The following is a 25,750-nucleotide window of genomic DNA, read 5'->3' on the forward strand; positions in this document are numbered from 1 at the left end:
GAACTACTTAAACCTAACTAACCTAAGGACATCACACACATCCATGCCCGAGGCAGGATTCGAACCTGCGACCGTAGCGGTCGCGCGGTTCCAGACTGTAGCACCTAGAACCGCTCGGCCACTCCGGCCGGCAAAACGTTGTTGTGATTCCTCGTGTAAGGAGGAGAAATGCGTACCATCACGTTTCCGAATTTGATAAAGGTAGGGTCGTAGCCTACCGCGATTGCGGTTTATCGTATCGCGACATTGCTGCTCTCGTTGGTCGAGATCTAATGACTGTTAGCAGAATATGGAATCGGTGGGTTCAGGAGGGTAATACGGAACGCCGTGCTGGATCCCAACGGCCTCGTATCACTAGCAGTCGAGGTAACAGGCATCTTAGCCACATGGCTGTAACGGATCGTGCAGCCACGCTTCGATCCCTGAGTCAACAGATGGGGACGTTTGCAAGACATCAGCCATCTGCACGAACAGTTCTACGACCTTTGCAGCAGCATAGACTTTCAGCTCGGTGACCATAGCTGCCGTTACCATGGCTGCATCACAGACAGGAGCGTCTGCGGTGGTGTACTCAATGACGGACCTGGGTGCACGAATGGCAAACCGTCATTTTTTCGGATGAATCCAGGTTCTGTTTACAGCATCATGATGGTCGCATCCGTGTTTGGTGACATCGCGGTGAACGCACATTGGAAACGTGTATTCGTCATCGCCATCCTGGCGTATTACCCGGCATGATGGTATGAGGTGTCATTGGTTACCCGTCTCGGTCACCTCTTGTTCGCATTGACGGAACTTTGAACAGTGGACGTTACATTTCAGATGTGTTACGACCCGTGGCTCTACCCTTCATTCGATCCTTGAGAACCATACATATCAGCACGATAATGCATGACCGTTTGTTGGAGGTCCTGTACGAGCCTTTCTGGATACAGAAAATGTTCGACTGCTACCCTGGCCAGCACATTCTCCAGATCTCTCACCAATTGAAAATGCCTGGTCAATGGTAGCCGAGCAACTGGCTCATCACAATACACCAGTCACTAATCTTGATGAACTGTGGTATCATGTTGAAGCTGCATGGGCAGCTGTACTTGTACACGCCATCCAAGCTCTGTTTGACTCAATGCCCAGGCGTATCAAGGCCAGAGGTAGTTGTTCTGTGTACTGATTTCTCAGGATCTACGCACCAAACTTCGTGAAAATGTAATCACATGTCAGTTCTAGTACAATATACTTGTCCAATGAATACCCGTTTATCATCTGCATATCTTCTTGGTGTAACTATTTTAACGGCCAGTAGTGTATTCAGATCCGCAGAAAATGGAGGCCAAGCGATCCCCAAGCCAGTGGCCTCTAGGTACCCCAGAACCAGAATACGGTCCCCAAAGTCCTCCTCCAGAACATTGAACGCTCTCCTGCTTCGACGGGGTCTAGCTCCGCCTCCTGTGGAAACAAGGGTTACCTTGGATAATGGGGATGAAATCATCTTCCAAAACCTTCACGTACCGTTTGGTAGTCTCCATTCCATTAAGGAATAACACACTGATTACTCCGTCTCAGGACACTGCACACCACAGTCACCCGTTGAGGGTGAAGATAATTCTCGATCGCAAATGCGGATTCTCTTTCCCCCAAATGCGCCAGTGTTGCTGACTGACGAACCCATCCAAATGAAAGTGGGCTTTGTCGCTAAACCAAACCATACGGCACATACTGATCCCAATCATACCTTGCGGCCAACCGTGCAGTTTGCACGTCCTAACGTAAACCGTTCAGAAGTTATGACAATTTTATTTCATGCAGTTCAATAATTGTCACTCTGAACTTCCAGAATGGCTTCTGTCGTTATTGTGTGTTTCTGATTCACATTTTGTGACATACGGCTATTTAAAGAAACGTTTGAATGTTTGTTCAAATTTATCTCGTTGTTTGATGTGTGCCAGTACAGTAACTACACATTACATGTTTCTATTTTGTTCTGTTCCTGCTCTTGTTGATGTCAGTTTTCCATTGTGAGTTCTCACTGCCGTAACTACATTTCCTCAGGTGCTTCATTTATTGGTTAATTTAACTGTTATATGTCCTTGTCCTTGAATACTGTCACATGACCTTCCTAAGAGACTACTTGTCTATTGTCTTCATTCCTACTTTTAGTCTGCATCTTCGTATTCCACAACAACTTGAAATTTAGAAGTTGGATTCGTTCTTTACATGAAGCCTGCCTCTTTATTGTTTGATAAAATATAGTACGCTTCATTTTATTTTCGTACTAAAAAATAAGAATTTGCTATTTGTTTTTTTCATGCACGATTGTTATTGTTTTCAGCAATTCTGAGACGTGTGACCTCTGTTATTTGTGGTAACATATCCACCAATGAACTGTTCTTTAGTATAAAAAATCCACACCATTTCCTTGCAGGATTTTCTATCATTTATCAGTTTATGTCACTCTTCAGTATGTCTTCTGATTACTCGTTATTGCTTGGAATGATTTCCATTCAGTATATTTTTCTTATTTTTAAAAGAATTTTTTTAATCAGTCTGAAATTCATTAGATAGCTCTAACATTTTCTTCTAATTTTCTTGTGTACAGCAAACCGTAATACGAAGTTTTCGTCTGAACTTCATTTCTTCGCAGTGAAACATACAACTTAATTTGAGTTGTACTTAATCGTTTTTTCTTCACGTTTTCTTGCATCTCACTTGATACTATTTAATGGTGCTCTAATTCCACCAACGTATCATCAGACGGTAAAGACTTGGGAATTAATCTTATTAAATAAAATGTTGCAGAAACGAATATCTAATGCCCTCTCTACTGTTCTTTTTGCTGTATGTTGTGCTAGCGTGTGCACAAACCATTTTAGTCAGGCACTATGACCTGAATCTGTTACATAAGTCAAAGAAATAATCGTTCAAGTGAAAGATTGTCTCAGAAACTCAGTAACGGAAACCGGGATTCCAAAAATCCTTGCTTAAGATATATTACCGTGAATGGTCCAAAAAGCAGGCAAGATACATGAACAGCATGACACCTAGCAGCTCTATGCTCAAAGCTGTCTCAGCTCAGGTCTAAGTTCTTGTAAACGTCTAAACAGGGAATCATTATAATAGTTAGCTTCCTGATCATCTGTCAGTAGAGGCAAATGTTTAGACTGCCATTTAGCAGTCAGTATTTCATAGAGTATTTGTACGACTCATACTTTATTTAGACCAGAGCCAGTCTGTAGAGCGCGCTGGTGGGCACCCCATCCAAATTTGTTTCCTTTCCAGTGACCCATCAAGATTTTAGACTTGCGTGTGCTAACAGTTGCATGACGTGAGCGTCAGGTCCGAACACTGGGACGCGTCCCAATTGTTTCCCATAAACCTCACTTTGGTGGAATTACGGACTCTGGAATCGGTACTTGGTTAAGTCACTTCTTGCAAAAGAAATTTTCTCGCTGCCGAAAAAAATTGAGGATAAATACAAGATTACTAGTCGACATCCGAAACACGTAACTCATACGTAAAATTATTTAGGAATGATTAATAAGTTGTATGAAATGGGAGGAATATATAATATTAGTAGCATTAAATGCATCTGTAAATGACTTGCATATAAGACGCTAGTGGGACAAATTGTGTTTCACCGTTTGGATCGGTATAAAGAACACGAAAGTTAACATTCAACCTAAAGGAACTTAAATGGCAATCAGTGGGAGAAAGGCGACTTTCTACTCGCAAAACGGTGGTGGTATATGTAGAAAAACCTGTAATAGAATAAGACTATGTGATCATTCTGCGCCCGCCGATGTGGCCGAGCGGTTCTAGGCGCTGCAGTCGGAAACCACGCGGCCGCTACGGTCGCAGGTTCGAATCCTGCCTCGGGCATGGATGGATGTGATGTCCTTAGGTTGGTTAGGTTTCAGTAGTTCTAAGTTCTAGGGGACTGATGACCTCAGATGTTAAGTCCCATAGTGCTCAGAGCCATTTGAACGAATTTGATCATTCTGCAGTCACATTTATTTATTTTGCGTCAAAAGGAAAGAAGGAAGATTAGGGATTAACCCCGAGGTTAATCCCTAAGCTTCCTTCTTTCCTTTTTACGCAAAATAAATAAATGTGACTGCAGAATGATCAAATTAACCTCCTGTTGACAACGAGACCATTAGAGGAATTTCCTGTAGGGATCTTTGGAATAATGAGACTAGGCTACGTATCATAGAGCCACATAGTTTTGTCTCGCCCAACACATAAAAGAAATGTGAAAGAAAATTGCTTTTTTGGTGCAAAGTACTCACCACCAGGTGACGCAGCATAGCTTTTGGCGTACAGGCTCTATACAGGGTGGTCAGAAACAGTCTGAGAAGCTTGTAATGGTGCTGCAGGATGGGTTATAACGAGAAACAGCTGTTAAGAAATTGTAGAGACGTTGCGCAGTTTTCGAGTTTCTTAGCATTGAAGCTAGCCAATCAGACCGTTGCACGCGCAAATTCAGACAGCCCGCCAGATACAGCTTGATAGCGCACATGACTGCACATCGTTCGGTTCGGGTTCGGTTCCTACTAACGTCTTGTATTCAATTTTTCTATCACTCTATTGTCTGCTCCTAGGAAACCAAACGAAGAACAAATCTTTGTATGTCCTTCCTTGTAATGGATGATTACAAGCATATTGGCTGCTCTATATCAAATGAAAATTAAAACATCTCCAGCCGTCACTTTTGCATTTAATTTATTTACGCAAGCAGTTTCGGTGTTCCTTTACATCATCTTCTGACCTTTCGAACAACGTAAATTGGGAGGAGTCCAATCTTATGCTCAGTATAACAGGAGTCAATATTTAATAACCGATGTCAATAGATCTCTGGTATACACGAGACTGTACCTTTGTATTAAATAAATTAAATTCAAAAGTTACGGTTGCGGGCTTTTTAATTTTTATTCAAACGCACAACACGTTAGGCGACACTGTCTCTGGCCCGCCACTTGAATTTGCCCACACAATTGTTTGATTGGCTAACTTCAACAATCAGCGCATCGAATTCTTTTTTTAACAATTATTTCTCAGCACAACCTAACCTGCAGCGTTGTCACAAGCTTTTCAAACTGTTTCTGAGCGCCGTGTATACAGGTGTAGACTGCTTTATTAAATTTAATCTTTACAGGGTTGCACACATTTTCTATAGCTTTTCTAAACTACAAAATTATTAATCAATTTGGCCATAGTCTGCCGTCCGTGTATTCAAGTCACTGTATATCTTTAAGCACATGTAAGTATTTCGTTGATTTTTCGTAGTACATTGCTAGATATACGTAACGTTTTTAACTGAGATTACATTTGACATCTTGGGTTGTCGGGTGTTCTGCCGGATATCAGCGTCGTATTTGCACGATATTTCGGTCACGTAGCTCGTAACCTTAATCAGGTGCGACCTGAGACTGCTCCTCGAGTGGACCTGGTCCAGTATTTATGCCTATGGCCTTCCCCCTCCACTAACGGCTGCAAGCGCTTCCTCTGTGGTCCGCGCCCATTCCCTGCGACCTGCTGGAGCGTTGCTGCTCTGTTTTCCGTCCGCTGCGGTTCTAGGTGTTCCCTCTGCGGTCCGCGACCACCAAACCCGCTCCTGGGGGTTTCATCTACGGTCTGGGGTACCAAGCGTTCCCCCTGCGGTCCGCGCCCGCTCACCGCGACCTGTTGGAGCGTTGCCGCTCCGTTTTTCGTCCACTGCGGCTCTGGATGTACCCTCTGCGGTCCGTGCCCACCAGTCCTACTTCTGGGTGTTCCATCTTCGGTCTGGTGCACCTGGTAGTCCGTCAGGGGCTCGTTTTCCATCTCCATGTCTCTGGTTCTTCTGTTTGTGTAGTGTTGCAGCTGGCCCCGTTGCTCCTTTAACAATTCCAGAGCCGGATACCAGGTTCTGCTTAGCTGGTACCCTGTGTCACGGTTCATAAGATCGTCAGCCATTTTAATTTCTATCGATTCTCTTATAACACTGACCCAAAATCTGGGTGTTTGTGCTAGAATCTTGGTATCCTAATACTTCATGGCATGATCTAGTTCTAGACAGTGTTCAGCAATGGCTGACTTAGTCACCTGTCTTAATCTAGTGTGCCTCTGATGTTCTTTGCACCTGATATCCACAGTTCTTGTCGTCTGGCCAATGTAGGACATGGCACATTGACAAGGTATATTGTAAATCCCTGGTTTTCGTAACCCCAGGTCGTCTTTGACACTCCCCAGCAGTCCCCCGATCTTCTTGGATGGACAGAAAACGCACTTGATATTGTGTTTATGAAGGATCCTACTGATTCTGGCAGAAATAGAGCCAGCATAGGGCAGATATGCCACCTTCTTTGCTTCATCTTGGTCTTCTTGAGGAACCTGTGGTATAGTGGCTGGTTGGAGTGCCCTCTCAATTTGTCTGTCCGTGTATCCATTCTTGGAGAAAACTGTTTTGAGACGTTCTATCTCTATAGGTAGATTCTCTTGGTCTGACAGGGCCCGTGCTCTGTGGACCAAAGTCTTCAGAACCCCATTCTTCTGTGCAGGGTGGTGACAGCTGCTGGCCTGCAGATATAAATCAGTGTGTGTTGGTTTTCGGTACACACTGTGGCCAATTGATCCATCTGCTTTCCTCTGGACTAGTACATCCAGAAATGGCAGCTGGGCATTCTTCTCCAGTTCCGTGGTGAACTCGATATTAGGGTGGCATGAGTTAAGATGTTCAAGAAACTCACTGAGCCTGTCCATCCCATGTGGCCAGATCACGAAGGTGTCATCCACATACCTAAAGAAGCATGTGGGTTTAAATGTGGCTGTCTCCAATGCCCTCTCCTCAAAACTCTCCATAAACATGTTGGGAACCACAGGGGACAGTGGGCTGTCCATAGCTGCACCTTCAGTTTGCTCGTAATATTGGTTTCTGTACAGGAAATACGTGCATGTCAGTGTATGACTGAACAGGTCCAACAGAGCACCGTCAAATTTCTCTGCGATCAGTTCTAGTGAGTCCTTCACTGGGACCCTGGTGAACAGCGATACCACATCAAAACTAACCATGATGTCCGAATCTGTGATGTGCAGTTGCTTGAGGCGTTGCAGGAAATCTTCTGAGTTGCGGATGTGGTGAATACATTTCCCCACATATGGAGACAGGAGATCTTTCAAGTACTTGGCTGTTGTGTACGTCGGTGCCCCAATATTACTGACAACTGGACGTAGGGGCACGCCCTCCTGGTGTATTTTAGGCAGACCATACAGTCTAGGTGGCACTGGCGCTTTTTCCCATAGTTGTCTGATGATCTTATCGGGCATCCCTATTTCCTTCAAGAGAGCGCTAACCTTCTTGGCCAACTTGTCCGTGGGGTCACACTTCAGAATTCTGTATGCAGGGTCCTCCAGAAGTTGGCATACTTTCTCATCATAATCCACCCGCTGCAAGATGACAGTGGAGTTCCCTTTGTCTGCTGGCAGTACCACAATGCTGTTGTCTTCCCGGAGTTTCTTGAGTGCAAGCCTCTCCTCGGTTGTGATGTTCGATTTCGGCGGCCTGGCCTTGGTGAGGGCCCTGCAGGTCTCTCGGCGGACTTCCTCTGCCACATTAGATGGAAGTGTGGTTGCAACTTGCTCTACTGCACTGACGAAGCCTGAAATGGGTACATTTCTAGGGCTCGTAGCAAAGTTGAGACCCTTGCTGAGTACCTTTAAGGTTATATCATCTAACTGTATGCCACTCAGATTCGTCACAGTGCGTGTCTCTTCCATCTGCTGTGCTTTCTTACCCATGCGGTCAAACTTTGCAGATTGGCAAGATGAGGCACTCCTTCTAGCACACTCAGCTAAAGACCAGGAGGCACGGTCTACCCAATCCCAATCTTCTCTTGTTAAGGACACTGCCATGTACAGATGAATGTGTAACAGCTCCCTGGCCACAACATCTAACCTGTGGCGCATATTTCGAATCCTCTGTTTTTCTGCGTTTTATCTTGTTCGCCGCTCTGGAGTTGATGTGATGTTTAATTCTGGCAAATACTGGTACCACATTTCCATCTCGACACCTCAGCAAAAACTGAGAGAACTCAGCATCTTCCCCTCCTTCTGCCGAAGCTTATCCAGCTTCTTGGTATTCTGATACATCTCCTCCCCATGGAGACTTCAGATGTAACTCTTCAGGCTTTCCCGGCGTTCTAATGACATCTTGGGTTGTCGGGTGTTCTGCCGGATATCAGCGTCGTACTTGCACGATGTTTCGGTCACGTAGCTCGTAACCTTCATCAGGTGCGACCTGAGACTGCTCCTCGAGTGGACCTGGTCCAGTATTTATGCCTATGGCCTTCCCTCCTCCACCAACGGCTGCAGGGGCTTCCTCTGTGGTCCGCGCCCATTCCCTGCGACCTGCTGGAGCGTTGCTGCTCCGTTTTCCGTCCGCTGCGGTTCTAGGTGTTCCCTCTGCGGTCCGCGACCACCAAACCACGACGCACGCACACACACGCGAGTTGCTGAGATGTGCAGCCGCGAGAAGGACGTACCTGCGCCTGCTAGCGACGCGAAGGGTGTGGCAGATCGCCGTTCGGCCGCGCTTGCGCTGTCGACGGCCCCATCTGGCCCCCCACCTATGACGACCACTGCTACGGCTATGGATTTGACGGACACTGCTCCGGAAACGTTGAAGACTGCGCTGTCTGCTCCGCAGCCCGATTCTGAAGATGAGAGCACTGCCGCTCCTCGGCCACGCGGACGCAGCGGGAAACAGAAGAGGAGGGCAACAGCTGCGACGGCTGCTGCTCGCAGCTCGCCGATTGAGAAGCGAGCCAAGCAAGACTTCGCCCCTGACGCTGACGGTTTCGTCCGGGCCCGGCGAACTGCAAGACGCATGCTGTCATCGACGACGCCACCAACTGTCGTCGCCAACTCCTTCGATGCGCTCGAGGACGCGCCGGACCCGCCGCCGAGCAATCCTGCGCCAAAGAAAGACTCCCATCTTCCGCCGGTGGTTCTTCAGTTTCGGCCGCCCTATGGAGAACTGCAGAAGCTGTTGCGCAGCTGGACAACGGCCGTGTACACCGTGAAGCCTGCGGGGCGAGACCTGTACAGGGTCACACTCCGCACTGCTGATGACTATCGCCGGGTCACCCAGAAGGCGTCTGAGCGTGGTATCCCTTTCTATACCCACGCCTCCGCACCTGACAAGGTCCTGAAGATCGTATTTCGCGACCTTCCGTTCAACATGGAAGCCGATCACCTGCATCGAGAACTCGCAGACCTGAGCTTCTACATACGGGCGGTTGTGAAGATGAAGTCGCCAAAATCACGCGAAGATATGCCGCTCTTCCTGGTCGTCTGCTCTGACACCGTGGAGAACCGCAAACTATACCAATTGACGCGGGTCGCCGACGTTCCGGTCCAGACCGAAGATCTTCGTTCCCGGAGAGGCCCTGTGCAGTGCTTTCGCTGCCAGGGAATCAACCACGTCGCGCGCCACTGCTCTATGCCTGACAGATGTGTTAAATGCGCCGGCGCCCATGCAGGCAGTGCGTGCCCCCGTCCGCCCACCGAGAAGCCTACCTGTGCACTCTGTGGCGGTGCTCATGTGGCCAGTTATCGTGGGTGTGAGGTATGGAAGCGTGCCATTGCTCGCCAGCGTGGCCAAACACCAGCGCCACATCAGAAGAAGCTCGCAACGAGACGGCCAGGCGTCTCTTGCGCGGTGGCAACGTCGGGGACGTCCTCCACCGTCCCGGCTACGTCGGTTCCTGCTTCCGCCGCATCCGAGGCCGTACCGACACCGGAGGCTCCTGCGCCTCCACCACCGCAGCCAGTGACGGAACCGGGTACTGTCTCTCCCGGGACGTCGGCCGGACCGCGCCCCGCCAACCGCCGGCGCGGGGGTCACCGCCCAGTGGGTACCCAGCGCTCGGCACCGTCCGTCGAGCAGCCCCAGGTGGACTCTCACAGCGAAGCAGCCACGCCCCCCCTTTCCCGCGCCGGGGCCGCGCCGGCTGTCTCCACCGCTGACCTGGCCAACCTCGTCGCGCAGCTCACAGCCCTGGTGACCAGTGCTACGAAGTTGATTGACGTCCTGTCGCAGCAACTCACCGCTGCAATGCCGATGGCCTCTCCGGCCCCAACCGCTGCCAACACTCACCAGCCGCACCATGGGCAGCGTTAGAGGGCTCACGGTCGTCGCGTGGAATGCCAACGGCGTCCGCACCCAAGCTGGCGAACTTCGCCAATTTCTCCGAGATGAAGCCGTCGACGTCTGCCTTATCAATGAAACACACCTGAAGCCTGGGGTAGACGTCAGGGCGGCCAACTACTCAAGCTATCGCACCGATCGACTGACGGCGGGTGGGGGGACAGCCGTCTACGTCCGCAATGGCATACGTCACCATGTGATACAACTTCCACCACTGGCGACGCTGGAGGCCACTGGTGTCGTTGTTCACACCTCGGCGGGCGCCATCACGTTCGTCGCGGCCTATCGGCCGCCGTCTCGTCCCCTGGACCCTGCTGACTTCGATGCTCTGCTTTCCTTGAGGGGGCAAGTGTTCGTCGCCGGGGACTTCAATAGCAAACATGTCTCCTGGAACTCCAGGATCACCAATGCCGCTGGCCGCTGCCTGCTCCGGATAGCGGAACGTCACCATGCGCTTGTGGTGGGGCCGTACGACCCGACAATTTTCCCTGCTCGTGGCCTCCCAGATACAATTGACATCGCAGTCGTCAAGGGCATCCCTCAACAGATCACCGCCACGACGAGGACTGCACTGTCGTCGGATCATCTCCCTGTGGTTTTTGACATCGACCTAGACGCCCTCCAGCAGCCCAGGCGAGGTATCTCACTTGCTGGCATAGACTGGGACAGGTTTCAAGAAGCCGTGACGCACTCACTAGCCGCCGCACCGCCCCCTGCGGAAGTTGGAGCGGACGAAGCACTTTTGCACTTCGCGGCAACCACGATCGACGCTGCCACCATAGCGACGCCGCCCAGACCCCGCCCTCCGCCTGACTACTCCCAACAGCTGCCGCCGGACATCCTTGCGGCCATCACTGAGAAGAACCGGGTCTACCGGGAGTGGCAGAGGACGCGAAATGCCAACACCAAGCGCCTACTCAACAGGATGCGTTGGGACATCCGGGCCGCCATTGACAATCATCGCAATCGCGACTGGAATAACAAGGTCGCCACACTTTGTCTTGAAGATGGCCCAGCCTGGCAGATGACGAAGCGTTTCCTACGCCGCACGCAACGTATCCCCCCGCTGCTGGTCCATGGTCAGGCTGTCTGCGAACCAGCTGCGAAGGCTGATGCTCTTGCTGACGTCTTTGAGGCGGCGTTTACGCCTATCGAAGACCCGACTGACGCTGTCACCGACGACCTGGTTGCTGACCGGCTCCCACGCTACCTGGAGGCACGTGACGACGATGACGTCATTGAAGAGACAACGGCGGAGGAGGTGTCGACCATCCTGCGTGCCCTGCACCCCAGGAAAGCTGCGGGCCCAGACGAAATTTCCAACGCCCTGCTCATCTTGCCGACGTCTTTAATGTCATCCTCCGGTCATGCAGCTTTCCTCAGTCCTGGAAGCATGCGGAAATCGTGGCGATTCCGAAGATGGGGAAGGATCTGCGGCAGCCCGTGAACTACAGACCTATTAGTCTCCTGCTGGCCGTCTCCAAGGTCTTTGAGAGGGTGTACATCAGGCGGCTGCAGCGCCACGTCGACGAGGAAGGCCTCCTGCCCGAAGAGCAGTTCGGATTTCGTAGGGGCCACTCAGCCGTTCATCAACTCCTTCGGTTAGTGGAAGATGCGTTCGTCGCCCTCGAGCAGCGCGAGTTCTTCGGCGCGGTGTTCCTGGACGTGTCGCGTGCTTTTGACAGCGTGTGGCACCGTGGCCTCTTGTTCAAGCTTTTTGAACTTGGGGTCCCGACGTCGCACGTACGTCTCATCGCTTCCTATCTTGCTGATAGGACCTTCCATGTGCGGGCCGCGCAGGGCTTGTCCTCCGTCCGCCGCATCAACGCCGGGGTGCCACAGGGCTCGGTCTTGGGGCCACTCCTGTACTCGCTGTACACATCTGATGCGCCGAAGATCGACCGTGTGCAGCTCGCCCTGTACGCGGATGACACGGCTCTCTACACTAGGAGCCTCAATGCCGCTGTCATGCGCCGCCGTCTGCAGCTCGCCGTTGACACCCTGGCAGCCTGGGCAGTCAAGTGGCGTCTCCTATTCAATGGTGCCAAGACTCAGTTCCTGGTCGTCACCAGGCGACTCGTTCCTGCAGGTCTGCAGCCGCTCGCTGTCGGTGGAAGCCCTGTCCCGTGGCGCCCAACGGCGCATTACCTCGGCGTCACCATTGACTGCCGACTCACGTGGGCTCCGCACATTCGCGACGTGAAGGCCAAAGTGCGGAAAAGGCTCCGCACCCTGTACCCGTTGCTGAACCCTGGTTCCCAACTGCCACCGCGGCTGGGCATCACCCTGTACAAGGCGCTGCTCCGTCCTGTACTCCAGTACGCCGCCGTCGTCTGGGGGAACGCCGCCGACACGAACCTGAAGAAGCTGGAGACTCTGCAGAATCGCATCCTTCGGCTGGCCTTACACCTGCCTTACGATTTTCCCACCGCTCATCTTCACGACGTCGCGGAAGTACCTCTACTCCGTGACCTCTTCCAGACGACCGCCTGCACCTTTTACGACAGTGCTGGCCGGTCGCACAACGCCCAAATCCGGACGCTGGGCCACAAATTGCAACGCAGCGTCACCACCCGCTGGCCACACCTGCTAGCTACATATCTAGCTCTGCAGAACTGTGCTGAGGAGCCACCCAAGAAGACAACCCACATGTGAAGACGCAACATCCGCATGCATGGGAGGCAAAGCAATAACTGCTGCGAACTCCATCACACATCGGAGGAAAAGTTATCTCCGTGCAGATCCATGCGATGCGATGCGATGCGACCACCAAACCCGCTCCTGGGGGTTTCATCTACGGTCTGGGGTACCAAGCGTTCCCCCTGCGGTCCGCGCCCGCTCACCACGACCTGTTGGAGCGTTGCCGCTCCGTTTTTCGTCCACTGCGGCTCTGGATGTTCCCTCTGCGGTCCGTGCCCACCAGTCCCACTTCTGGGTGTTCCATCTTCGGTCTGGTGCGCCTGGTAGTCCGTCAGGGGCTTGTTTTCCATTCCCATGTCTCTGGTTCTTCTGTTTGTGTAGTGTTGCAGCTGGCCCCGTTGCTCCTTTAACAATTCCAGAGCCGGATACCAGGTTCTGCTTAGCTGGTACCCTGTGTCACGGTTCATAAGATCGTCAGCCATTTTAATTTCTATCGATTCTCTTATAACACTGACCCAAAATCTGGGTGTTTGTGCTAGAATCTTGGTATCCTAATACTTCATGGCATGATCTAGTTCTAGACAGTGTTCAGCAATGGCTGACTTAGTCACCTGTCTTAATCTAGTGTGCCTCTGATGTTCTTTGCACCTGATATCCACAGTTCTTGTCGTCTGGCAAATGTAGGACATGGCACATTGACAAGGTATATTGTAAATCCCTGGTTTTCGTAACCCCAGGTCGTCTTTGACACTCCCCAGCAGTCCCCTGATCTTGTTGGATGGACAGAAAACACACTTGATATTGTGTTTATGGAGGATCCTACTGATTCTGGCAGAAATAGAGCCAGCATAGGGCAGATATGCCACCTTCTTTGCTTCATCTTGGTCTTCTTCAGGATTGAGATTACATTTATTTGGTGGCCATCATGATTAGCTAGCGGGTAGTGCACTGCACTTCGAAACTGGAGATCCCGGATTCAGTCCCAGACAGAGTCATGGGTTTTTTCCGTTCCATTCTCTCCGGTACAGCCCCAAGCCTTCCCAATGAGTACCGGGGATCGTTCTCCGAGGTAGAAGGCCGCCGGCGCTGTGGGCACGCAACAACCCCCTTCTTAGTGCTGCGGCGAAGAAATGGCTCTGAGCACTATGAGACTTAACATCTATGGTCAACAGTCCCCTAGAATTTAGAACTACTTACACATAACTAACCTAAGGACAGCGCACAACACCCAGTCATCACGAGGCAGAGAAAATCCCTGACCCCGCCGGGAATCGATCCTGGGAACCCGGGCTTGGGAAGCGAGAACGCTACCGCACGACCACGAGTTGCGGACACTGTGGCGAAGAAAAGCTGTGCTCTGTCTGCAGTGAGGCCAGTAGCCCTGTGATGGGGTACGCACCAAAGACTTTACCTTGACCTGTATTCATTTCCTCATTCAATTCCCTCAGCATAATCTGTGAAACCTATACATCAGTCTTCTACTGTATTGCTTTCACCTGTTTCATTCACTCTTTCCCTAATACTTCCTTGAAGCACTCCCCAAACAGTGATTCTTTCAAATTAACCAGGTCCCATGTCCTAAAAGTCCTACCGTTCTGCAATTTATTCAGTTTTAATCCGTAGTTTATAATGTTTTACAGTGTACAGTCTGGTTTCGAAGTCTCAAAAAAAAAAAAAAAGTGGTCAAATGTGTATGAAATCTTATGGGACTTAACTGCTAAGGTCATCAGTCCCTAAACTTACACACCACCTAACCTAAATTATCCTAAGGACAAACACACACACACATGCCCGAGGGAGGACTCGAACCTCCGCCGGAAGGTTACACTCCTCTCCCCCATTTTGTGTTCTGCTACAACTTTTCCTTCTCTTCCCTTTCTCACTATCGAATTTCAGTCTTCATTAGTATTAAATTTTCATCTGGTTTAACGATCTAAATAATTTCTTTTATGGCATCAGACATTCTTACCATCTTCTCATGTGCGGAGCTAGTCAGCACACAAACTTTTACAACCATAGTTAGTGTCGACTTGTATATAGCGTAATAATGGATTCACTATTTTGTATATGGTAGTCTGCTGCATTTCTATTTTTGTATTTATTGTGAGACCTCGTTCTGCATTACATCTATTTCATTCTGTGTTGAAAAGCGTGTACTGACCTGTCCAAAAATCCACTCTTCCTACCGCTGCGTATCTCTAATTACCACTACCTTTCATTTCAGCCTATCCAAACTCTATTTTTAATTCCTTTAACCTACCTACCCTCTTAAAGCATTAAGCGTGGAACGCTCCGACTCGTAGGACGCTAGTTTACCTGATGGCCAATATCTTCCTGAGTATATGAATGGACTATTTTACCTCCTGTTGTTGTAACCGCGGGGTGGCCGCGATCGCGTTGGGACCAAACGGAGAGCGGCCCGCGAACAAACAAACGAACAGAAAGGACGGACACGAAACAACAACAACGGACGATCGAGAGAGACCTTACGACGACAACATGCAAGAAGCAATGGAGTGACAGGGACAACCAAACGAATCCAACATGTTCACTAGTAATGAAAACAAAGGACGGTAAACAAGCAGCCTTTTGTCGAGGCAATATGTCACTACTGTCACTACTCACGCAACGATTAGATTCGCCGGCTGAGCTTTTTTTTTTTTCTTTATTGTATTTCAATTCCCCATCGGGGCGGGCTGGCAGCAGCATATGCGCTGCTCTTCAGCCGAAAGACACAGAACAAACAATAGAAGATATTTAAAAAGAACAAAGGAGATAATATGGTGAACATAGATATAAAAAAGGGGGAACATAATGGAAGGCAATAGACAAAAAACGGGGTGACTGTAAAATGGAGATAAAAAACTGTTAAAACTGTTTAAAAGTAGCGCACACAAAAAGCCACACACTGCGACAATTAAAAGAACACAAGGCACAGTATGATTGGTGCATAATAGGTATCGACGGATGGCGTAGCACATAACAAACACTGACGGCGAACCTCAAGGCAGTACACAATTAAAATCACACCTCTTGACACATAGGAGAAACAGCACTAAACACAACACTGATGTGGCACACTGACCATGATCAAAACAGAGGATCTGCCAGGTGCAAGGAGATGAGGGAGACTGGAAGAAGGGAGGGAGGGGAAGAGATGGGGGAGATGAGCCGGGGGCGCACTGAAGAGGGCCAGGCAGGGAGGGATGTGGGAAGGAAAGAGGCAAGTATTGGGTGCAGGGTCTCAGCGGAGGGGGGGGGGGGGAGGAGAAAAATCCGCTCTGGGAGAAGGAGGGAAGAGGAAAAAAGGGGGCCCTGGGGAGGGGGGGGGGGGGAACAAGGCCAGGTTATAGTTGGAAGGAAGGGTAGATGTCACGGCGAAGTTCGTCATCCAGGAGGGGGAGGTGTTGCAAATTGCCCTGATGAAGGAGATGGAGGGTGTGGAGGTGGAGAGAGGGAGGGAGACAGTGATAGAAGCGCGGCAATGGGCGGGGTTGGAGAGGAAGGAGGAAACCAGAGGGTGGGGGGGTGAAGCCTGTGGACAATGTAAAGGATGCGGAGATGTTGGAGGAACAGGAGGAGGTGGGGGAAGGGGATCAGTTCATACAGGAGCCGTGTGGGGGAAGGAAGGCGGATATGGAAGGCAAGGCGGAGCGCATGGCGTTCAAGGATTTGGAGGGCCTTGTAAAAGTGGGTGGGGGCGGAGATCCATCCGGCTGAGCGAGAGGCAGACACTTAAATACAGAATCAGGGGAGTCGCTATTGGCTGCTGGAACCACTTGTTCCTCACACTATAAATGCAGGCCAGGAGGCGTACGCCGCCTCGGCTTACGGCGCGATGGTGCAGAGACATCTAGGGGTCTTCGACGTCCATGATGTCTGGTGCTGATTCAAATTCCACGGCGCACGGTACCAGACCTCCGGGCTATATTACCTCCGGAATAATTTACCCATGAGGACATCATCCCATAACCCACACATGAGAGCTATCTGTTTTGAACTAAATATAATAGCAGTAGTTTCCCTTTTCTTTCAGCCATTGATAGTGCCAATATATAAAGGCTATGTTTCCAAAGTTACAAGGCCAGATCAGTCAATCAGCTAGACTGTTGCCTCAGTGTAGAGGCTAATGTCACTCATCAGCATCACAGGCTACTCAGAACTCTCCATAGATTCATCTCTACATGTGTATCTGTGTCGTAGAGCAAAGAAAGCCACCCACTTTGGCATGGTCCACGGTTCTTAGGTGGCGATGATAGGTCGGGGGGAGGGGGGGGTGTAATCGTTTTATCAAGTATCAACCACTTGTACTAGAATATCAGAATAAACTAGGATATAAGAATAAAAGTAGTAAGCGAGTTTGATGTGTGTGTGTGTGTGTGTGTGTGTGTGTGTGTGGGGAGAGTGGGGGGGGGGGTTGCATAGGGAGTCGAATGTAGTTAGCAGGTGCAAATGGATGCACGTTACTGTAGTTATAAAGAGATGCGGAGGCCTGCACAGGACAGACTGGCATATAGAGCTACATCAAAACAGTCTCCGGACTGAAGACCATAACAATAGTTCCTTGATGCATTTTTTGTTTATATCTTGTAGTATCAAAGCAAAAATGCTCTTGTACCACATAAGACCTTTCTGTTTCAGCACAATACCTCAAAGCCTGCAGCGAGAAGGACTCAAACTTAAATGAATGTGCTCTGAAGAATGGTCGCGCTGCAATTCCCTATCTTGTGAAAGGTGAGTATAATTGATTACATTTTTTGAATATAACGATGAAAGAACAGTTCAAATGGCTCTGAGCACTATGGGACTTAACATCTGTGGTCATCAGTCCCCTAGAACTTAGAACTACTTAAACCTAACTAACCTAAGGACATCACACACATCCATGCCCGAGGCAGGATTCGAACCTGCGACCGTAGCAGTCGCGCGGTTCCGGACTGAGCGCCTTAACCGCGAGACCACCGCGGCCGGCAAAGAACAGTCTTCCTTAGTTTATCTAAGGATATTGTGCCTCTTTCTTCCATTGTTCTAAGCGGTTTCCCTATTTGCAAAAACTGCTCACTTTGTACGTGTCCTGCAGTATGACATTCGAGTTACTATGTGCATTTTGCCACGCTGATCGGCACAAAATAAACTTGTGGTTAATAATACCTGTTTATAGTTTCTCAGCAAGTCGCTACACAAAACACGACAAATGTTTGTAGGCGGTCTATTCTCTGTTTCACTGAAATGCAATGAGAAATACAAACTGCTTGGTATGCAGCCTAACCTCTCCTGTAATATGGTGTACTTGATGCAATACCGTTTTATGTGAAAAAAATATTTGCTCTTCGATTCTTTCCAACAGTTTCTACAGGTCTAACATCTTAGTACTTTCCGCGTTTAATACTGGTATCTATAAATCTTCGTTGCACTTCCACATTAACTAATAAGGTTGGCAAGAACTCCAGAACAACGTTCCAAAATCATTATATCTGTAGTTTATAGATACTTTACCACACACTGACATTACAAGACTTTAGGACAATATTGACAATTCTACTAACTCGTCTCTAAGGAGAACTCTGACATAACCCGTTCCAGAATGACGGTTTCGTGGTTTACGCAAACATAACAAGCTCAATATTCGTTTTCAGGTTCGTTCTACTTCATCTCAATGCACTTGATCCCCTCACTACACTGGTTTGCATAGGCAATCTCCTCCTCCCTCACTATGTCGATTTCTTCAACCCGTCTTTGTGCGTCTTCTCTTCCCCCCCACTCTCTGACCTTGAACCTTTTGTCATTGTACACAGAACCGTGGATGGAAACTGAAGTCGATAGAAATGAGTACTAAAATCGGCTGGGATCGTTGGCATATGGGGGTATGAGAGCTGCTGGGTCGTGACGACAGTAGGTTCAGTGATTGTTTTCCATATTGTTTCAGTTTGCGAATGGGAAGAATTTCAAAGTTTCGGACGATTCGGAATCCGTGGTAGTATTCTAAACGCAGTCCGGTAAGCTATAAATACGACTTTCCTGCTTGCTCTTAAAAGCAACCGCAAGACAGAAACCAAAACATCACATTATTGTCTATACAATTATTTAAAAATATTATGTGTGTGGTCTGAGAATAGACATTGGAGAAACAGTCTACTGGTTTAAATGCCTCCCATCGTAGTTAAAGCTGACTATGAGAAAGAAACTTAAACTGCCCATTTAGGCCAGCCGGTGTGGCCGTGCGGTTAAAGGCGCTTCAGTCTGGAACCGCGTGGCCGTTACGGTCGCGGGTTTTTGTGGCAGATTTGACAAATAACTGGTAACGCAAATTATCCAGCGTATGGGAAATGCTACACTCCTGGAAATGGAAAAAAGAACACATTGACACCGGTGTGTCAGACCCACCATACTTGCTCCAGACACTGCGAGAGGGCTGTACAAGCAATGATCACACGCACGGCACAGCGGACACACCAGGAACCGCGGTGTTGACTCTCGAATGGCGCTAGCTGCGCGGCATTTGCGCACCGCCGCCGTCAGTGTCAGCCAGTTTGCCATGGCATACGGAGCTCCATCGCAGTCTTTAACACTGGTAGCATGCCGCGACAGCGTGGACGTGAACCGTATGTGCAGTTGACGGACTTTGAGCGAGGGCGTATAGTGGGCATGCGGGAGGCCGGGTGGACGTACCGCCGAATTGCTCAACACGTGGGGCGTGAGGTCTCCACAGTACATCGATGTTGTCGCCAGTGGTCGGCGGAAGGTGCACGTGCCCGTCGACCTGGGACCGGGCCGCAGCGACGCACGGATGCACGCCAAGACCGTAGGATCCTACGCAGTGCCGTAGGGGACCGCACCGCCACTTCCCAGCAAATTAGGGACACTGTTTCTCCTGGGGTATCGGCGAGGACCATTCGCAACCGTCTCCATGAAGCTGGGCTACGGTCCAGCACACCGTTAGGCCGTCTTCCGCTCACGCCCCAACATCGTGCAGCCCGCCTCCAGTGCTGTCGCGACAGGCGTGAATGGAGGAACGAATGGAGACGTGTCGTCTTCAGCGATGAGAGTCGCTTCTGCCTTGGTGCCAATGATGGTCGTATGCGTGTTTGGCGCCGTGCAGGTGAGCGCCACAATCAGGACTGTATACGACCGAGGCACACAGGGCCAACACCTGGCATCATGGTGTGGGGAGCGATCTCCTACACTGGCCGTACACCACTGGTGATCGTCGAGGGGACACTGAATAGTGCACGGTACATCCAAACCGTCATCGAACCCATCGTTCTACCATTCCTAGACCGGCAAGGGAACTTGCTGTTCCAACAGGACAATGCACGTCCGCATGTATCCCGTGCCACCCAACGTGCTCTAGAAGGTGTAAGTCAACTACCCTGGCCAGCAAGATCTCCGGATCTGTCCCCCATTGAGCATGTTTGGGACTGGATGAAGCGTCGTCTCACGCGGTCTGCACGTCCAGCACGAACGCTGGTCCAACTGAGGCGCCAGGTGGAAATGGCATGGCAAGCCGTTCCACAGGACTACATCCAGCATCTGTACGATCGTCTCCATGGGAGAATAGCAGCCTGCATTGCTGCGAAAGGTGGATATACACTGTACTAGTGCCGACATTGTGCATGCTCTGTTGCCTGTGTCTATGTGCCTGTGGTTCTGTCAGTGTGATCATGTGATGTATCTGACCCCAGGAATGTGTCAATAAAGTTTCCCCTTCCTGGGACAATGAATTCACGGTGTTCTTATTTCAATTTCCAGGAGTGTATCACTTCCATTATACAGTGGGATAATAAACAGCTCAGGAGCTGTTTTTATTTCTTCACGGGTAGCGTCCGATTTCTTGTACATGCCAGATACTGGAGTCCGCAGCTCGTGGTCGTGCGGTAGCGTTCTCGCTTCCCAAGCCCGGGTTCGATTCCCGGCGGGGTCAGGGATTTTCTCTGCTTCGTGATGACTGGGTGTTGTGTGATGTCCTTAGGTTAGTTAGGTTTAATTAGTTCTAAGTTCTAGGGGACTGATGACCACAGATGTTAAGTCCCATAGTGCTCAGAGCCATTTGAACCAAACTGCCCATTTCACGGCACGGCACAGCATTCTTTTTATTGTATTCGGGTTTTACTGAAAGCCTGTACACTGCTGTTTTAAAGAATATAAAGCTTATGTCTGTATGAATGTTTTTATAGTATTACGTAAAAATCTGAAGTAAATCGGTCAAGAACTATTCGAATTTTTTGGCAACAACTTATTGTTTTCGCATTGTTTCTAAATCACAATCGTTATAACAATATCGTAAAATTATGAATTCTCTGTTGTACAGTACTATACACAATACATACAAGAGTATTTTGGTAGTTGCGATTTTATGATATGATTGGTGTTACTACGATGAGGTGACAAAAGCCACGGGATAGCGACATGTCTGCATGTATACAGATTGCGGTAGTGTCTCGTACACAAGGTACAAAAGGGCAGCGCATTGGCGGAGGTGTCATTTGTACTCAGGTGATATATGTGAAAATGGTTTCCGACGTGATTATGGCCGCACGACGGATATTAACAGATTTTGTATGCGGGATGGTAGTTTGAGCTAAATGCATGGGACATTCCATTTCCGAAATCGTTAGGGCATTCAATATACCGATATCACAGTGTGAAGAGGGCCGGGAATACCAAATTTTAGGCATTACTTATTATCACGGACGGCGTAGTGACCGATGGCTCTCACTTAACGACCGAAAGCATTGGCATTTGCGCAGAGTTGTGAGCGCTAACACACAAACAAGACTGCGTGAAACAAGTCCAGAAATCGACGTGGGACGTACGACGAACATATCCGTTAGGATAGTGCGGCGAAATTTGGCGTTAACGGGCAGTGACAGCTGACGACCGACGGGAGTGCCTTGGCTAACAGCACGACATCGCCTGCTGCCCCTCTCCTGGGCTCGTGACCATACCGGTTGGACCCTAGACCACTGTAAACCCGTGGCCTGGTCAGACGAGTCCCGATTTCAGTTGATAAGAGCTGATGGTAGAGCTCCAGTGTGGAGCAGAACCTACGAAGCCAAGGACCCAAGTTGTTAACAAGGCACTGTGCAAGCTGGTGGGTGTCCTATAATGGTGGGGGCTGTGTTTACATGGTCTAATTGAAGCGATCATTGACTGGAAATGAATATGTTCGACTAATCGTAAACCATTTGCAACCGTCCATGTACTTTGTGTTCCCAAACAACGTTGGAATTTTTACAGATGACAATGCGACATTTCGCTGGGCCACGAATGTTCGCGATTGATCTGAAGAACATTCTGGACAGATCTAGCGAATGATATGGTCACTTATCGAACATTTATGGGACATAATCGAGGGGTAAAAGGAGGTACAGCACGATGTTAGGAGGTATCCAATGACTTATCCCGCCTCAGTGAACATGTTGGTTTATGATACCACATTTCGTTCATCTTTCAGTCGTGAAGTCGCACATGAAGCATTGTTTCAGAACTTGAGCATCTGACAGTAATTTTATTATATGTAGTGTGATCCTGAATTCCAATCAAGAGCAACTGCCTAGACGAGAAACATAGAAATAGATATCCTCGGGGTCGCAAAGCAGCTTAATTCACTTAATAAAAGCAAGGCTTCCGGTCCACATTGTATACCAGTCAGGTTCCTCTAAGAGTATGCTGACACAATAGCTCCACATTTAGCAATACAACCGCTCGCTCACAGAATGATCCGTACCTAAAGACTGCAAAATTGCTCAAGTCACACCAATACCCAAAAAGGGAAGTAGGAGTAATCCGCTGAATTACAGACCCACATCACTAACATCGATTTACAGCAGGGTTTTGGAACATATACTGTATTCGAACATTATGAAGTACCTCGAAGAAAACGGTTTATTGACACGTAGTCAGCACGGATTCAGAAAATATCGTTCTTGCGAAACACTACTAGCTCTTTGTACTCATTAAGTAATAAGTGCTATCGACAGGAGATGTCAAATTGATTCCATATTTTTAGATTTCTAGAAGGCTTTCTGTGACACTGTTCCTCATAAGCGTCTTCTAAGCAAACTGCGTGTCTATGGAATATCGCCGCAGTTATGCGACTGGATTCGTGATTTCCTGTCAGAAAGGTCTCAGTTTGTAGTAATAGACGGAAAGTCATCGAGTAAAACAGAAGTAATATCCGGCGATCCTCAAGGAAGTTTTATAGGCCCTCTATCGTTCCTGATCTATATTAACGACACAGGATACAATCTGAGTAGCCCTATAGATTGTTTACAGATGATGCTGCCATTTACCGTCTTGTAAAGTCATCAGATGGCCAAAACGAATTGCAAAATGGTGCGACAAATGGAAATTGACCCTGAATAAGAAAAAGTGTCAAGTTATTCACTTGAGTACTAAGAGAAATCCGCTAAATTTCGATTACACGATAAGTCACACAAATATTATGAAACGTCCCCTTTGAACAATTTATACAAGACTGTGCTTAAACTGACACACAATGTTTTTAGCGCAACGCAATCTGACTTTCAAAAAATCCCTACGAAAGAATGGGCCCTGACTAACACTAAACTATACCTTTCACAAATCAGTTACCTCACAAAAATCTTCGCTACTCAAGCTACTGCAATACAGCGAGCGCACTACTGCCAGCTAAATAAAAGATTCAAACTATGGAAGGCACTAACTACTGATAGGGATAGTTAGCAAATGAAAGATATTAATAGAGAACAAACAATGTATTTACCTTGATATCATCATATATAAATATAGCAGTTCATGACAAATTTCAAAACTCTGCCATCTCTCTCCCCACATCCACCACTGCTGGCGGCTCACCTCCAACTGCGCAACGCTACGCGCTGTTCACATCCAGCTGCCGCTGCCCAACACTACAATGGCAGACAACAATGCAAAACTAGCCACAGACTGCACACAGCACAGCCAGTGATTTTCATACAGAGGTGGCGTTACCAATAAAAAAACTTAAACAGCCTACTTACATAAAGAAAACATAAACAGCCTACTTACATAGCCCCCATGCTCCCCACAAAAAATTTTTACAAATGGTGTTGGGCACTGGCCAATACAGATTTGACAAAAATTTTTCACAATTGCAGTAACAAAGATATAAAATGCACACACTTATTGATACAATGTTGGTCAAAAGCTAAAATTTTCTCGCAGTCCATAAAGATAGTCCTGATCATTCATCATAATAGTAATTACAGTTTCTCATTAGTAAAAGAAATTGCACATAGAAGTAGTGGATTTCCATGCAGTCTTGAAAAAGTAGTGTTGTCCTTCCAACGGAAAGACAATGCTGACTCTCGACATGCAGACAAGTAATGGGCCACAACAGAGCAAACCCACAGCAGAATCAGTCGAAATTTTGAAGAGTATTGGTAGGTAGGTCATCACAGAGCAGACCCACTGTAGTCCTGGTAGAGATTACGGTATTGGTGGGCCACCAGAGGTGCAGACCCACTGCAGTCCTTGTAGAGATAATGGTACTGGTGGGTCATCAAAGATGCAGACCCACTGTAGTCCTTGGAGAGATAGCCAGCAGCCATCTGTTGTGACTGTGCAGGTGCACAATCGCCGTTGAAAAGTCTTGCGGATAAGATAGCAAGTCCATAACCACCACTTGTGCACTCACAAAGTTTTTGGAATTGTCCTTAGAACCAGCAATGCTGTTATCCAGTCCCTTGCTGAATTATTAACACACGTGCAAACACTAACAGTCCCTACTTCTCACATATTGTCCATATACTATGACCAACAGAAATGTGTGCAGTGAAATGTAACTTACAAGTTAATAATAAGATGAACTGGTGTCAATTACAATTTTATAACATGAGAATACAATTACAAAGGTACAAAATACATCACTAAAAACATAATAATACAGATAACATTTGTAGTAATAGGGGCTTTACAAAAGAATAGAAATAAACATATACATCAGTGTTACAGGAATTATGACATGAGTACAAAAATAAAAGGTCAGAATCACTTTCGAAGCATCAACTTCACACATGAGCATTAAAACAAAACAGAATAAATAATGTGTAAGCATATTTCAAAAAAATGTTCAAATGTGTGTGAAATCTTATGGGACTTAACTGCTAAGGTCATCAGTCCCTAAGCTTACACACTATCTAACCTAAATTATCCTAAGGACAAACACACACACCCATGCCCGAGGGAGGACTCGAACCTGCAACGGGACCAGCCACACAGTGTAAGCATATTTATAAGGTAAATAACATATTATTAATGCCAATTATATTTGAGGATAACAGTATTCCTCATCATAGTGAATGTAGCTTAATATTAAAAGAAGAAAAAATTCTATGAAACTACACAGAGACAGGAAGAAAACAACTACACAAGGGTACACAAACACATAGTGGGATAACACCAATAGGAAAGGATAGGGTTCGTTTTCAGTGTAACATTTGGTACTGCAGTCCAACCCAAAACTTCATATATCTTTCCTCTTATTTCACCCTTTGTTTCCACCAAAAAAAATTCTATCTAAGCATGCTTTCTGTATTTATATGTTCACACATTTCTTACCTCAACATTTATTTCCAAGAAAATCCTACCTAAACCTGTTTTCTGTACTTTTTTTGTATAACTTCTCAATGCATTTCTTCCTAGTACGCAGAGTTTCAACTTCAACGCAATTATCATGTGGTATACGTCGGTAAAGAATACTGGAATTTTTTCTCAAGGTTAGCGTCTATGTTATTTTTCGCTGAGCCAGCCGGCGCACGCGGCTGCCTGCGGTGCGAGTCATTGTCTGTCCCTTTGTTGGCGCGCGTCGTTATTTGGAATTAGGAGACCTAGCTTCTACAAATTCACGTTGTCGAAAGTGCCCTGCTCTGTTTGAATCCCGCCAGTTCTGATGCAATTCAGGTCTGT

General features: G+C 48.1%; 1 protein-coding gene across 2 annotated transcripts in view; it reads left to right on the forward strand.

Moving 5' to 3' along the window:
- LOC126455583 (protein takeout-like) overlaps nucleotides 1-25,750 on the forward strand; it is a 94,817-nt gene that overhangs the window by 16,884 nt on the left and 52,183 nt on the right. For both annotated transcript variants that reach the window (XM_050091341.1, XM_050091339.1), the window contains exon 2: nucleotides 17,465-17,557. In XM_050091341.1, the coding sequence (XP_049947298.1) occupies nucleotides 17,465-17,557 (93 nt within the window). The remainder of the gene's footprint in view (nucleotides 1-17,464; nucleotides 17,558-25,750) is intronic.

This window comes from Schistocerca serialis, chromosome 2, assembly GCF_023864345.2.
Source record: "Schistocerca serialis cubense isolate TAMUIC-IGC-003099 chromosome 2, iqSchSeri2.2, whole genome shotgun sequence".
In the NCBI taxonomy this organism is placed as follows: Eukaryota; Metazoa; Arthropoda; class Insecta; order Orthoptera; family Acrididae; genus Schistocerca; species Schistocerca serialis.